Here is a 14,610-nt window from a genome sequence, read left to right on the forward strand (position 1 = left end):
AGTGCGTATGACTGGCGACCCAGATGCCTGCTTGTCATCGGGTGACAAGGGAGGCGGGTGGCGTGCAGAAAAAAAAGACGATGAACATCTGCATATGTGTATAATTTCTCTAAAAAGAGAGAGAGATGCACACACGGTCGTTGTCGCCGTAGTTTCGCAGTTGAACGGAACATCCGTGCCTTACAAATCTGTCGCACCTGAACCTCTTCCCTATTCAAGCACATCTGTGGTTTTACCTTCTTTCCCTTCTTGAATGAATATTCACACGCATACATCCGCAGGTGTAGAGAGAGACAGAGAGAGAGAGGGAGGGATAAAGCGCTGCCTTTGATCACCACAGCAACTCCTTCCTCCCCTGGTGTGTGTGTGTGTGTGCTTTGAAAAAAAAAAAATTCGTTCCCCTCTTTCCCCTTTGTAAAAAAAAAGGGGGTCCTCGCACGGCGCACATCATGGATGGGCTGCTCGAGGGGGGGGGTGACCATCATGGTCACCCACCACTCGATGTTACCAGCCGCGCTTTTCAGTCAAAGAGGTTCATTCAACGTGTCTTGGCCAACGTTTCTTATGCCGTGTTCGAAGGCAAACTCGTCGATGAAGTAGGGGCAGCGGAGGAGCACACTGGCGAGGCCCTCAAACAGCTTATTCGAGACCACCTCGGGGTCTTCATCAACTCTAAGGATGCCATGGACACCGTCTACAACACTGACATGCAGCTTTTCACTGGGGAGGCACTCGAGCACATCACAGGCTCGTTTGAGAACGCGTCGATCAGCTGCGAGTCGCTTGTGAAGCCCATCACAGCGACCTTTCTGGAGATGCAAAAAAACCGAAAAAGCAATGATATGCTGAACAAGTTCTTCAGTGTTCTCGGTGTCCCTGGCGCTATTTACGAAAGCTGCGGTGTCAAGGTAGCGCAGCGGCGACAGATCGAAACGGCAATCGTGGCGGAGGACGACTCCGCCAGTTCCTCCTCTTCTTCTGCCGATGACGAAGACAAAGGAATCCCTGAGGCGGGGTTTGCGGACAGGGATATCCGTGCCAATGGTCGAGGAGTTTATTTCCAAACGCCCTCTCGACAAGCGACGAGACGTACAGCCCGTGGTGACGAGGCCGACGACGACGAGGAGGACGGGGAGGGGGATGGGAGCGACGGCGACGAGGACGGCACCGCTGCTGATGTTTCTACTGCCAAGGCGCTCGGCACCCTGGAAATGCATGTTGACAGCACCGCCGCAACGGACATGTACGTGGTGGACACCGGGGAGGAGGTTTACTTTTGGTATGACACCCCGCTGGTGCGTCTAAAAGATGTCCGCGCACGGCGGCATCACATCGATCACGTGGCCAACTATGAAGCAGCTGTGTTGCATCTTCGTCGCGCTATGCTTTACCTTGAGGAAACGTATTCCCTCGTCGACGGTACGACGCTGGCCGGGGACGACCGGGAGATGCCCAAGGCGACACAGACGTCGTCGTCACCAGGAGAGGGTCACTCCCCCTCTGTCGAGCAAGGTGGTGTCCCCTCGGCCCCTACGGTGGGGGCAGAGGCAACAAGGCCGTCATTGAGTCTGACTGCTGTCGGCCGCAGTGTGTTTGCCAACAAGTTCTCCATGGCCCTCCTCCGCGCCTCCCTCTTTCTCTGTAGCCAGCTGGCCGAAGAGCTCGTCTACGCCGACCCAGCCGACACCGTGCTCATCGAGGACACCTTGTCCATGATGATGGACGCCAGCATAGCGTCAGTGAAGCTGCATCACTTCTGCTCCGTCCTACAAGAAACGCTCGGCAAAAGAGATCGGCATAGTCAGGTGCTCACGAAGCTGCGCACGCAGCTCTCCAGTGTCAGGACGGCAGCTGAGCCTGTCAGTCCAAAGGCTGGCAGCACCACTGCTACATCCGCGGCGGGGGCAGACCCCAATTTTCACGTCGCCTCGCCACTGGGGGGGGCTCCTGGCAAGAATCGGTTCAGTGTTTCCCCCAATAGGTCTATGGCTGAGTCCAGCAGAAGTGGCACTGTGACATCCGCGGGCCTTCCGGTGACTGAGCTGCGACGCGGCACAACCGCCTACCAACACCCAGTGCAGTTCTTTATATCGGTGGTGCAGCGACAGCAGAAACATCTTTTTCACTCCAGCGCTGCTGGCATCCTGCGAGAGGCAAGTGGGTGGCTGCAGAAGGCACAGACGGAAGCGGCACGTGGCCTGAAGGAGCGACAACCGCAACAGGAGTTGCGCGCCACCGCACTTGGTGCTGCAAACACCGGGGAGGGCACAGCGGAAGACCATCTGGGCAAGGGCGGTGCCTACGGGGAGTACGCACTGTTGTCGAGCTCCTTCCTTGGCACGGGCTTTGGCGGTGACGGTGGTCTCATCGGTAACACGAATGATTCTTTTCTCCAGGACAGCACCTTCACGGCGATGAACGCGCGCGGTGGTACAGGGCGACGGCCATCTTCTGTAGATTCACCCGCGACCAGCGCGGCAGGTGTCGCAGAGAACAGCAGCGGTGTGGCACGCAATGGTGGCGGTGTGACGGATGGGGGCTGCAAGACCGCTAGTATTATATCAGATGCGTATGCGTCGAAGATGCTGAGCACCTTCAATACGCCAGAGTCGCCCTTTCCTACCAGCAGAGAGTTACGTGTCGGGTCCTTGGACATGGATGTGGTTCTCGTGTCCAGCTGTCTGCAGATCCGCATGCACAGCTCCTCTCTTCTCAACCAGCTATTCACGCGCGCTGACGTCGAGTCGGCTGTGATGGCACAGGCTGGGTCTCTCAACACGTTCGCCCTGCGCCTGTGCGCGGAGTGCGTCGGGACACTGGAGCACGTTGTCGGCTCCTACTGGGGCGGCATCGCGACGACGCTGCACTCTGGCGTCTTCGACTTCGCCCCTGAGGTGGGCTCGCCACTGCACGTGATTTTGGATCAGCTCTTGGAGAGCACGGCGATTCAGGCAGCCCCAGCTGTTGGTGGTGCTACGGCGGCCGGCGGGTGTAGCAGTGGTGGTGACAGGCTGCAGCGCTCGCCGTCAACTGCCCTCACCGGCATGCACTCGCGCTCATTGAGTCGTGTAGGGGAGATGGACGACAACGCCGACCCCTCTGGACATGATGGCGCAGCCGTGGGGGTCGTGCAGGACAACGCCATGGGGTCCTCGTCCGCTGACCAGCTGCCGTGTATTCGCTTCATACCAGCGCTACCGCATGCCTTTCGCCCCACTGCAGCCGACGGGGCCGAGGCACAGGCGACAGAAGAGCAGCCTCACTCGAAGCGTCTGCGGGACATCTCGGTGCAGGCGGTTCATCGCATGATCAGCAGCACATCTACCACGCTGCAGGCTCTCTTTGTTGCATTCATCAACAGAAGTGTCGTCGACGGCTTCGTGAACTCCCTGGCGCAGTACCAGACGAGTGACCTCCGCCTTTACAGCCGCTCCGAGCGCATCGAGCTGCACGCGGCTGTTCTCTACGAGGTTATCCTTAGTCAGTGGGAACGCATGATGGGCCTTGTGAACGACGCGGTGCTGCGGCTAAAGATCGTCATAGGCGAGTCTAGCAGCTCTGTTACTATCACCTCGGAGACGCAAATAGGGGAGGTCGAGGGCCTGCTGCAGGAGCTGGAGCTGCTGCGCACCATGTCCCTGCGCTGCTACCTGCATGGCGTTGGTGTGCTAAGCAAGGCCTACCTGATGGCACTCCCGTTGTTGCAGCGACATACCGACACATCGCTTGACGCGCGTGTCCGCTCACGACTCAGTCGTGAGTCCGTGTCTTCCAACGCAGTCCACAAGTTGCTTAATGTCTTGTCAGTCGTCATGGACCGCTGCATCTCTTTCTTCACGCGTGACACGGAGGTTTATGACAGCGTTGATCTGTTCGCTGTCAAGTCGGAGAGTCTTCGTAACGACGCCGACGAGGTCGCGAGGGCGAGTAGAAGAGGCGGCACAGGCGTACGTGATGCTGCGGCTCGTCGGCTGTTGCTGCGTCGGCGGTTAGGGGACGACTCCTCCGGCGGGAAAGGGCACGGCAACGACTCGCGTGTGGGACATGAGGGACAAGGGGCAGCGCCCCCATCACTGACATCTCCCGGGGACGGCACTGACACCTTTGTGGACCCCATTTCTGAGCTCATCGCGCAGTTTCACAGCAGGCTGGTGATGGAAAGCCTACAGGACCACGAGGAGCTGGTGCTCGCTCTTCTCTCGCATCTCTTGCTCGCGTTCGGCGATATGCAGCAGCTGAAGTGCCACACGGCTATGACAGACGTGACCCTCCATCCTGATGAGCGCGAACGGTGCGTTGTGGAGTGCATGGCCGACACACTGTGCCTCGCCACCACGCTGGCACCTATTCTTGTGGAGAATCTGCTCACACCCTGTTTGTTCGAGGTGATTGCGCGTCAGCTACCGACGTGCGCGACGCCAGCAGACGTCACCGTAATGCTCCAGGGTAAGCAGCAACAGTACAGCCAGGTTTATCTGTCGGTGGTGGAGGAGCACTGTCAGCTCGCCATGGACGCCATGATGAACGCCTATCTGGCGCTGGCTCAACAACCTATTACGGACCTCATCAGACGACAGGGCTTCGTGCAGCCCCTCTTCGATTGGCAACGCGTCTCTCCGCAAACCGCAGCGGCGGTGCGTCCATACATCGCTGATGCCATCGCGTGCATCGCGCGTGCGCATGAGACACTCAACGTGATTCGCCAGCCAGTTCTTGGCAGCGCCGCCACGCAGCGTCTTGTGGCGCATCTCGTGCGCACCTTCTTGACTTCCTTCACCAGTGACGTGAATCTCTTGGAGCTCTCTGTGGGGTGCAGCTCTAGCTTTTTGGTGCACGGCTTGACGCTTTTGGAGGCCGAGGCCATTACAATCCTGCACTTTGTGGACGCGGTCGTGGCGCACGTGACTGCCAACCCCACCACAAAAGAGTTGCTGCCGGAGTTAGTGATGGCGAGGGGGAGTCTGGGCGCCCTCACGCAGACTTTGGATGGCTTTGCCACCTCTGTCTGTGAAGCGATCGTTGCTGTGCGCAACATCGAGGGTGGCAGCACGAGCAGCGCCTTTGTTGCTCTCACATTTCTGTCACGCGACAAGCGACACGAGCGGCGTGACGGCATGGTACAGGCAGCGATGCACACACTGCGCTACATGCTAGATGCCATCAACACAGAGCTCGAGGAGTCCTCGCTATCAAGCGCAGCGCTGCTGCACCTGTGCAGTGCCGCAGATGCAGGGGTGAACGGGGACAGCGCTGCGGGCGGTGGCTCACGCAGTGCTGTGGCAGAGCGCATTGTACAGCGCATCGAACAGCGCAAGCGGGGCTACGAGCTTCGCCGCGCTCGCGCTGCCGCGGCGGCCCAAGGGAAGAGCCAGTTGCAGGATGGCGAGAGGAAGCAGGCAGCGCAGCAGAAGGGTGTGCAGAAGAAGACAACTGGGGACGGCGATGGCGCTGCCGATGGGTTGGATGGCAGCACCAGCACAGGTCGTCGGCGCCAGCTGCTGCGTCTTTCCCCGGAAGCGCCACACCCGCTGTCCACTTCCCCAGGTCGAGACGGCGACGGCGACGCCGCGGGCGGTGGTGAGCACTTCTCTCCACGCACCCCACAGGAGAGCGAGAGAGAGTCCTGGAAAGCGGCCGAGGTGGCCAGCGACGTTTTTCAGCTTGCGCAGGATCAGCGGCAGAGACACCGCGTGCGGCGCACGAAAAGAGTCGATGCAGCCAAGGGCGATATTGCAGACGACGGGGCTGTGGGGACCGTGGGGACAACCGCAGAGTCAACCAAGTTGGCGTCTACCCCCGCCGCGTTGCGGGACCCCCTTTCTGTGCCAGCGGCTGGCTATGCAGCGGGCGGCAACGAAGACGATGCGAACTCGGTGTCAAATCGGGTGCCTCGACGCACTCGTCAGCGCGTCGTTAGCGGCGGTGGCGGCGATGGTGATGTCGGCGGGGGGGGATCAACGCGACAGGAGAGGCGTGCCAATCGCTTCCGGCGAACCAACGCGCTTTGAGGACGAGTAGACAGCGGCCCCCCCCCTCCCTCCGTTCTCCCAGCCCGTTGTTCATTGTAGAGAGACGTGGGACGAAACGCGGAGGCTGATAAAAAGGATCGATGGTGAGATTGGTGGTTCTGGTATGGGCCCCATGTCCAACTTACTTCATCTCTGGTCTGAGGGCGGGGCGGGGCGGGGGCGGGGGGGTAAGACGTGTGTTTGAACGTGAGTAGAGATGAGTGAGTGTAGCCTGGGGATGCAGAATTGAGCTTTTTTTTACCTTCGGTCTTGGCCTCCTCCAATCTGCCTGAGATTCGTCGCTTGGCTCCACGCACACACGCACGCCTACAGGGCACACGATGCTTCACAGTGAGGAGAGATCCAGGGATGGAGGTGTTCTCATTCCTTCACTATCACCCGAGATGAAACAGGGGGAGGGGAGGGGGAGGAGGGGGAGGGGGAGGGAGGAAAGGCAAATTGAGACTTCAATAAGATGGATGGCCATGTGCGGTGCTTTCGTCTGCAGATTCGGGATGGCGCGCCCCCTTCCGCTTCGGCATACGTGATGGTGGCGGTATGCATGTGTGCTTGAGAGCCGCGCTCACCACGGCGCCTTCAACACCTTATGACCTCCTATCTCTCTCTCCCCCACTTCCCCTTCTTCTCCACCCCCCACTTCCCCCCCCCACTTCCCTGCAACTTTTCCTCTTTCGACATAAACACAACACATTCAAATACTCTTCTCAATTGTTTTGTTGTCTATGCGATGTGGCTGTTTTTCATTGTGTTCCCTCCTCACCTCTCCTCTCCTCCCCCCCCCCCCCAAAAAAAGAACCTCACGTACACCCCCCCTTCTCCACTCCTCCTTCCTCCCCCCATTTCATATCGCACTCCATCTTTTTATTCTTCATTTTATTCATCTTTTTACCCAAGACGCACCATATGGCGGCCAACTGCATCTTCTGCAAGATCGTCAAGGGCGAGATTCCTTGTGCGAAGGTGGCCGAGACGTCCAAAGCATTTGCTTTCATGGACATCAACCCACTCTCAAGAGGACACGTTCTCGTCATCTCCAAGGAACATGCGGCGCACCTGCATGAGCTGAGCGTCAATTGTGCTGCAGATGTGGGCGTTCTGCTCGCCAAAACCAGTCGTGCCGTCGCTGGACCGGACGGCACCACGCAGTACAACATTCTTCAAAATAACGGCCGTCTCGCACACCAGGAGGTGCCGCATGTCCACTTCCACATCATCCCGAAAAGAGAGGCAGAGACGGGGCTGCAAATGGGTTGGGACACCGTCAAGGTGACGCCGAGTGAGCTCGCCGAAGATGCGAAGCGGTACTGTGAGGTTATCGAAAAGCTCAATTAACGAGTGGAGAATAAAAAAAAACGCTGGGAAAGGGGTGCCATGGGTGCGCGGTAGTGCTCTCTCTTACCCCCCTCCCCTCTCCCTCTCCCTCCCAACATCCCCTTTCCCTCTCCCCTCCGAATTCTTTTTGGGGTAGCTTACTGTTCTTCATGCATGTGTACATATGATGTAGTGTAGTGTATGTATGCGTGTGTGTGCGTGCTATCGAATATGTTTCCAAGTATTGTGCTGTGCCCTTCTCTCCCTGTGTGTGTGTGTGTGGGTTTCCTTGTCCCCTTCTATAGCTTCTGTCTTTCCCTCCTCATCCCCCCTTCTCTTCTTCCTTGCTAGTCAATGTGCCTTGAGTGCCGAGGAGGAGGCAAGGGGGGAGGGGGAGGATGAGGGGATTGCTCTGAAAGACTGCACGTGTATTTGTAACGCAGGGGGAAAACAAAGATACACACACACACACACACACACACACACACACACAGAAAGAGAGAGAGACGGCCCCTGCAAAAAAAAGAGAGAGAGAAACATGACATCTTTTGATGTCTGTGCACTCAGCTCTCGAAGGTGCGTGTGCGCGTGTTTCTTGGTTGAATTTGACTGCTGATATTGCTGCTCCAACTGCCGCGGTGTGTCCGGGGGTGCTGCAAGAGGGGAGGGGCTGTTAAACGTGCCTAGCGGAGGAGGGAGGCAGAGTATCGTCTGTTCCAATCCACACGTAGGCTTTGACATCAGAATCCCCCAGCGCTTGCATCTCTTCTACGTTGCGATCGACGGCGCAAAGCGACGTGTGTGTTGTCTTCTCACCGGGGCCTGTGCATTCTCTGCCAATGCCCCCTCATAAATCAGTGTTTTTTTTTTACGTCTGCGCTCTCCCTCTCTCACCATTCCCCCTCCTCCCTCCTCCCTCCCCCCTCCCCCCCTTTATTCAAACATGTTTGAGTATCCCTATAACTTATTTTTACTTCATTATATACGTCTTGCTCCACTATCCCCCGTACACACACACACACACATACACACACACTCCAACGACTACACCTTTTGGCATTGTCGCTTACCCCCCCCTTCCATTTTGACTTTGCCACCACAAATTTGCCAACCGCACGCGTACGTCCATCTCAGTCGTTCTCTGTATCACACGCACGTTCCCCTCCCTCCCCTTCACTCACACACTCACACACACCCTCCGACAGTCTTGGACATTTCTGCCGTTTTTCTCATCAATACGGCTAAATCGATAAAAAAAAATGGCGCAAAAACAGCTAAATGACGAGAGGCTCCTCGATGCCCGCATCAACGCGAACCGTCTGGAGTACCCGGAGCAGTCACTGATCCTCATGGCCCTCATCGCTTCCTTCCAGCCTGTCTACTTCTCGCACGCCATCAATGGGTTTGACTGGCGCCATGTGCCGAACCTTGTGCTGTATTTCTTCATAACTGCTTTTACGACCTACATGCTACGTCAAGCGTACGTGGTTATGATTCACAGCGAGTTTTGGGGTCGTCAGCGGCACTTCGCCGAGGTCTCCGACAAGAATGCGAAGATACTCCGTCGTCTGCGTCTGCAGGTGTCGGTGGGCTACAGTTTGTTTTTTTTGAACAGCATCTTTTTCGTTCTGAGCACCTGCTTGATGGCTTATATTTTCCGCCACAGCGACCCCCGCGCCAGCTACATCCTTTCGCCAACGCTGACGGCCGCCCTGTTGTGGCTGATCGCCCAAAAGAATGAAGAGAGTCGCCAGCGTCGCATGCGTATCCACAAGTAGAGAGGCGTCGAAATTAAGGGCAAGAGAGGAAGGCGGGACAGGCCGAGAGACCACATGCAGCGCTCTACTCAGGAGTACCGCTAAAGAGAGTGGTGGGGGGGGGGCACTGAGGGATGGGAGGGCTCCAAGGGGTGGACCTTCATTCACCTCTTCTCAACCCACACTCACGCGAAAAGGGGACACATGAACGCAGCGTTTTGCGCGAGTCAGGGGGAGCCCCCCTTCTGTCTTCGCTGCGGGTGAACATGTTTAAATGTTTGCATGTACTTGTGGTGGTGCTTTACTCTTCACGCTCCGTGTTGCTCCACAACGCGATAGGTTGTGTGCACCTTGTTGTCGTGGTCGTTGTCCGCTCTGGGGCATCTCCTTTTTTTTTTCTGTGTGCTTTGTCGCTTGTACGGTCACATCCCCGCCTGCCCTTGTGCCGCGTGTTCTGGGAGCTCTCTTATATACCTTCTTGCACCTCCCCCCTCCCTCCCTCCCTCTCTGCCCTGCCATTCCTCCTATCGCCTTGTTGGGTCTACTGTGTCGGGGGCAGCCGTTCTATATTGTGTGTTACTTACTTGTCCGAATTCACGTTTTTAGGTGTGGCCCCCTTCCCTTTTCCTTCTATCCCTCCTCAAAAAAGAGAGATCCGATGATGTGCAGGGGATGAGTACATTGTGGGCCCTGGACTAGAGAGGCGTACATTGGCCCGGCGTAGAGGCACCAGTAAGACGGACCATCACACATGCACACACTCGCGCCCTCACCGCCAAAGCCTCTCACCCACCCACCCACCCACCCACCAACTATCCCCCCTTTTTTTTCCACTTCGCAGCTAATTGGGCTCTTCTTTTTTTCAGTAAAAAAAAACTTAGCTGTTCGTCTGCTTCTGTGTGAGTAGGAGTGGAATGTGTGGAGGATTTGTTGTTTCTCGTGCCATCGTACATGTCGCGATGGCACATATCGCCAGACCCGCGATCTCCGTTGTGTGTGTGTTTTTTTTTTTTTAGCCGGTGCGTTTTGAATGATCAGTTTGGTGCTCTCGAAAACCCCCACTCTCTCTCCACTCTGGTCGGTGTGCGCATCTCTCCCTCCCCCATTTATATATATGTGTATATACATATATATGTATATATATATATCTATGCGCTTGTTTGTGTGGGTACCATGATGTGGTTAAACGTGGTCTCTCTGTGTGTGTGTGTGTGTGTGTAATGCGGTGATCTCAAAAAAATTTCGTACATATCTGTGGTGTGTGTGTGTGTGTGTGTGTGTGTGACAGATTTTCTTTTGTGTGTACTGAGCGTCCCCCCCCAAATGATTGCGTATAATGGAGGAGTCGGCCGATAGGCTTAGTTAGACACCGCGCACCGGTAAAGCGGGGCGGGGAGGGAAAAGCGGCATCACGCTGGACACCGAGCGTGCGCGATAACACGCGGAGAAGAACGGCGTCGGCGAGGAGAGGAAAGGGGGGGGGTGCTGAAGTCTGGGGCTCGATCGGTGGGGTCGTGAAGGGGTGCTCGTGATGGTTATCAGAGACAGCACACCCGAACTCGCAACGGGCAAATATGCCTCTCTTTCCCTTCTCTTACATCGTTCCTTGTCTCATATTTCTCTGTAGTTCACCCCCCCCCCCCCCGCCCTTCCCTTATCCCCTCCCTTTTCTCCAGTGCGCTCTCCCGGCCACTGTGCGGGGGTTCTCAGGTGATCTGTTGACAACTCAGCAGTGAAGCTTATCCACTTCACCCGATGAGCATCAGCGAGGTGCAGAGCGCGCATCATTTGATCGCTTCACCCAAAAGGAGGAAGAAGCTAAGACGTACATGTGTTCGTTTACATCACTGCCTATTATGTGACCTCCTCTCTCCTCCCCCTCTCTGCCCCCTCTCCGCCCCCCTCCCCCTCCCCCCACGACGCGTAACTGTTGTTGTACGTGCCACAACGAGGTACACACCGTGAGAGGCAGAGGTACCTGCAATCTCTCTCTCTCTCTCTCTGACGCGCCTCACTTGAAGTCGGTGGGTCTTCCTATTTATAATGGATTCCAGTGCTGCCTTTTGCCACTTCCCGACGCAAGAGCGGGGCATCCTGATTGCCAACACGTACAAGCCCATTTCCCTCCACGCCGCTGAGGTGCAGGTGCGCCTCTCCGGTTACGCTGCACAGGTGATACTTTCACTCGAGTATGTAAACGAGACGAACAAGCTGGTGCAGACCATTGCCGCCTACACAATTCCTTCGTCATATCAATTGCAATGCACCTTGCTGAAGGGCCCTACACGTGAGATCAGCACGCGCTCATATGAGCAGTTGCGTCCACTGCGCAGCGCCGAGGGTGGGGGTGCGATGTCTTGCAAGCCACTGGAGGACACGGTTGTAGGAAATGTAGCCACGCAATCCGTGCCGTGGGGCGTCAACCCTGGAGAGTCTATCTTGATGAAGGCTGTCTACTACGTTCCCATCCCGTCTACACAGCGTACCGGCGAGATTGTTTTCACTCTACCTGCTTCCCTGATCCCGACAGTGCAGCGACCGTTGGATGTGCAGCGAACCTACATAGCTTCCTTTGATGCGTGCTCTCGGTTGCGGCACCTCGCCAACAAAGCTGGCTCCTTGCGTTTCTGCGTGAACGCGGAGCTGTTCGTTCCACTGCGCGGTACGGTGGAACTCGAAAGGGGCACTGGCGTTGTGCAGGAGATGACTAACGTCAGTGCCAAGGCGTACGTCAACTACGTCGGTGACTCCCGCTTCCAGCTGACGTACGACGATGATCTCCCGCTAAAGGCGTACACGCAGATGGCGCTCAGAGTGCACGCGCCCGTTGCGGAGACATCAGAGCCTCTGCGCCTGCACACCATCACTGCGTTGCTACCGTCTACATCTGAGCCGAGCGACTACACCGCCGAAGTGGCCGATGCGGTGGCCGTCAGCATAGCACCATCACTTTCCAGTTGCCCCATCAATGCTGAGATTGTATTTGTGGTGGATGTGCACAGTGCCACGCTTGCCGTCAAGGCAGCGGAGTCGGTCATGTCTGCAATCAAAAGCCTGGATGGCACTGCAAGTCTCGTCAACGTGATCTTGTGTCGTGATGCCCACCGTGGCAAGACGGTGTCGCTGTTCCCGAATGGGTCTGTGCACCCCTCCGCGGTGCCGCACAAGTCCGTGCTCGCCTTCATGAGAGAGGAAGGCGCGCAGGCATCGTCTTTGGTCTGCCCGCGAGGCGCAGCCACTCTCTCTCCCTGCCTCCCCTCCGTCCTCCATGAGACCGCCGCAGGGCGCGGCATCGCCATGAAGATCCCGGATGGTTACGTCCGCAACATCATCGTTTTGTCGGACGGCGGAGGTCAAGCGACTGAGGGGCACACTGTCGCCATGGTGTGCGAGGTAGCGAAGGCAGGCAGGGCGTGCCGAGTTCACTCGGTTGCCCTCACAGCCACGGCGGATCGCGCGGTGCTTGAGGCGCTTGCTGAGGCTGGTGGTGGCCGCTTCGCTTCCGCAGTAGCACTGGGTGGGTGCGAAGATAGTGTTGGTGCTGTACAAGAGGCCTTGGAGGTTGTTCTCTCCGCCGCGGCTGTCCCCTGTTTGGTCGATATCTACACACACTGGGATGTCACAACCGATGACGTCGCTGCTGAATCGAGTGCGGCAGCGGCAGCAGCAGCCCCGTCCCCTTTACGCATGGCCACCAGTGTGAACGGCGACACCATTGCCTGCATCCCTCTCGGCACGCAGCGACTGATCTACGGCCTCCTCTCCTCCGCAACCTCGCAGCTGGCCGTGCGTCTTTTCGGTCGGGTAGGGGAGATGAGGTTGGAGTATACCGCCTCCTCTTCGGTACAGTCGTCACCGCAGCTCGACGTAGCTACTGCCGCCCCCGACGAAGAGCCCGACGCGGTGCCGATGCTGATGACGGCTGCAGTGGCGGCCCGCATAGCCTACCTCTCGCATGCTCCACGTGCAATCACTGAGGCTGAAACACACGAGGTCATCGCCCTCTCCCAGCGCTACATGCTGCCGTCACCCTACACAACCCTGACGGACGGGAACAGCAGTCCCGGTGGTGCGCATAAGACGGGTGGCGTCGTGCATCTGCCTTCGATACAGGAGGCGCTGCAAAGAAAATTCGACATCCGCGCTCGTCGCGTCGAACTCCAGGCGGCCACCGCTCTCGGGGCATCGCACTCGGTGTGAAGAACATCACCCAGAGGTCCCAGATGAAGCGCTTCGGGGGGGTCTCTCTGTGTGTGTGTGTGTGTCTCCCCCCGTCTTGTTCCCCACAAAGAGCCCCGCGTTGTCTGGGAAACCCCAGTAAATCGATCGGTGCTGCTACAGGGATGATGAAAAACTGCACGGCTCTGTGGTGTCCAGCTGGTATCAAGACGGGGAAGGGAAGGGGAGGGGAGCGGGGGGAGGCCACTGATGCGCGTACCCCCCCTCCCTCCCTCCTCCCCGAAAGAAAGGGGGAAAAAAGAGCTCCCCCCTCGATGACCACAAGGGTGTGCGTGCAGAGCTCCACATGTACAGTGTTTCATTCATTTATTTAGTTTTTCGTTGCGATTCGCATGTCGGATACAACTTGGAAAGCGTCGTCGTCGGCTGTTGTTGTTGTTGTTGTTGTGTGTGTGTGTGCGTGTCTCTGTGATCATCGACTTCGTCGCCCTTCAATGTTGTCCCCGTTTTCTTTGTTGTTTATTCCCAACTGACACCCTCTCCGATGTTTCTTCTCCTGATACTATCGTCTGCCATCCCCCCTTTTCCCCTCTTTCTCTCTCTCTGTGTATGTGTGTAGAGGGGAGGGGGGGGGCTCAGTGGTTCATGATGTGCGCGCGCGAGCGAGAAAACGCGCCGCCACAGTGGGTGGGTGGGAAGGGGGAGCGGAGAAGCGGGTGACAGGCTGGCCTAACCAACAAACGTGCGTGTGCAATTGTCGTTGTTTTACGGCGTACGCCATGTGTGTTGCATGTACTTGAGAACTCCCCCTTTTTTGAATACATTTTTGTATGTTACAGTCTCATCGTTGTCAGTGATGCGTGCGCGACCAAAGCCGTGCGCCAGTCTCTCTCTCTCCCCCACTTCCCTCCCGGACATCCCCCTTGGGGCGGAGTATGTCGCTAACCTCGTATGATGTCATGCGGCAGAATGGAGACGTCAAAAAAAAAAGTGGAGAATCCCAGCGTCCACCCTCCCTCACGCATGATGTATGGGCGAGTCACGTTGTCTGGGTGCGTGTGCACCTGCACAACTTGGTGGCTCGTGAGTGAATCCTGTGCCTCCATCTTTGTCGCTCTTATGTGTGTTTTCTGCATTTTGTTTTTTTCCCCCTCTCTCCTACTCCCTCTTGCTTTCTTCCCTCTTTCATCTTTTGGCGCGTGTGTCTGTGTGTGTGTTGGCAGAGAGTACATCTCCCCAGCCTCTTTCCTCTTCATCGTTCTTCCGCCATATTTCTCTCTCTTGGCTGCGTTTTCCTTGTGAGACGCCATCACACGTCAATCTATGGGAATGCC

At 57.0% G+C, this 14,610-nt stretch overlaps 4 protein-coding genes across 4 annotated transcripts; all 4 read left to right on the plus strand.

The window, feature by feature from the left end:
- Positions 1–449: 449 nt before the first annotated feature.
- JKF63_06668 (uncharacterized protein) lies at positions 450–6,008 on the plus strand (the record flags this gene model as incomplete). The annotated part of the gene is made up of 1 exon (XM_067902617.1): positions 450–6,008. One exon carries the CDS (start codon positions 450–452, stop codon positions 6,006–6,008), a length of 5,559 nt encoding a protein of 1,852 aa, XP_067758510.1.
- Positions 6,009–6,932: 924 nt separating this feature from the next.
- JKF63_06669 (uncharacterized protein) lies at positions 6,933–7,361 on the plus strand (the record flags this gene model as incomplete). The annotated part of the gene is made up of 1 exon (XM_067902618.1): positions 6,933–7,361. One exon carries the CDS (start codon positions 6,933–6,935, stop codon positions 7,359–7,361), a length of 429 nt encoding a protein of 142 aa, XP_067758511.1.
- Positions 7,362–8,599: 1,238 nt separating this feature from the next.
- Positions 8,600–9,118, plus strand: JKF63_06670 (uncharacterized protein; the record flags this gene model as incomplete). Its single annotated transcript, XM_067902619.1, has 1 exon — positions 8,600–9,118. One exon carries the CDS (start codon positions 8,600–8,602, stop codon positions 9,116–9,118), a length of 519 nt encoding a protein of 172 aa, XP_067758512.1.
- A 2,022-nt stretch (positions 9,119–11,140) lies between these two features.
- On the plus strand, positions 11,141–13,297 carry JKF63_06671 (uncharacterized protein; the record flags this gene model as incomplete). Its single annotated transcript, XM_067902620.1, has 1 exon — positions 11,141–13,297. The coding sequence occupies one exon, from the start codon at positions 11,141–11,143 to the stop codon at positions 13,295–13,297; it is 2,157 nt and encodes a 718-aa protein (XP_067758513.1).
- Between the last annotated feature and the right edge of the window lie 1,313 nt (positions 13,298–14,610).

The sequence above is a fragment of the Porcisia hertigi genome, chromosome 14 (genome assembly GCF_017918235.1).
Source record: "Porcisia hertigi strain C119 chromosome 14, whole genome shotgun sequence".
NCBI lineage: Eukaryota > Euglenozoa > Kinetoplastea > Trypanosomatida > Trypanosomatidae > Porcisia > Porcisia hertigi.